We start from the raw sequence: 594 nt of genomic DNA on the forward strand, positions 1-594 counted from the left end.
ACAGTTCTGCCCCCCTTGCAAAGGGAAACTGAGGCACACAAGGACCTCAGCAGCTTTCAGGCCACATCCAGGGGCAGAGCCCCATCCTGCAGCGACCCTGCCTTGGGGGTGCCCTGCACTGAGCACCCCCTCCCTGGGTGATGGATACGACCCCCCCCGTGTGCAGCCCAGCTGTGGGTGCTCTCTGCAGCACTGGCACAGCAGGGTGAGGGTCAGACGTGCTAATTAGCCTCTGCTAATGATTGCTCCTGCCTGCTTTAGTGGGTAATGAGCATTTGCTGGGGAGCAGCCTCCCCCCTTCCCTCCCCAGCTGTCGGGGATGATGGGCTGATGGCCGTGGGGCAGCTCAGGCTGAGCTCTGCAGGCGAAGGGCTTTTGCTGCCTTTTGGGTTCGTGCAAAGCAAAAAAAATATGTCTCAGCTTGGGAAATACATCTGAAAGCCAGCCCACGCTCTAGCCTGGCTGAGCAGAGCCGGGACAAACGCCCCAAGTGACCTCCAAAAGCCTCCGTGATAACTGGAGCCCGAGCAGAACCACCTCGGTGTGAGCACGGGGGATGCGTTTGGGTACCGGTCCCCCTAGGCTGGCCGTAAC

General features: G+C 60.4%; 1 protein-coding gene across 1 annotated transcript in view; it reads left to right on the top strand.

The window, feature by feature from the left end:
- LOC104463081 (regulator of G-protein signaling 19-like) overlaps positions 1–594 on the top strand; it is a gene marked incomplete at both ends in the record, with an annotated part of 1,116 nt that overhangs the window by 258 nt on the left and 264 nt on the right. Inside the window, one exon of the mRNA XM_010075271.1 lies at positions 583–589. Within this exon, the coding sequence (XP_010073573.1) occupies positions 583–589 (7 nt within the window). The remainder of the gene's footprint in view (positions 1–582; positions 590–594) is intronic.

The sequence above is a fragment of the Pterocles gutturalis genome, unplaced genomic scaffold, assembly GCF_000699245.1.
Source record: "Pterocles gutturalis isolate BGI_N339 unplaced genomic scaffold, ASM69924v1 scaffold16137, whole genome shotgun sequence".
Taxonomy (NCBI): domain Eukaryota; kingdom Metazoa; phylum Chordata; class Aves; order Pterocliformes; family Pteroclidae; genus Pterocles; species Pterocles gutturalis.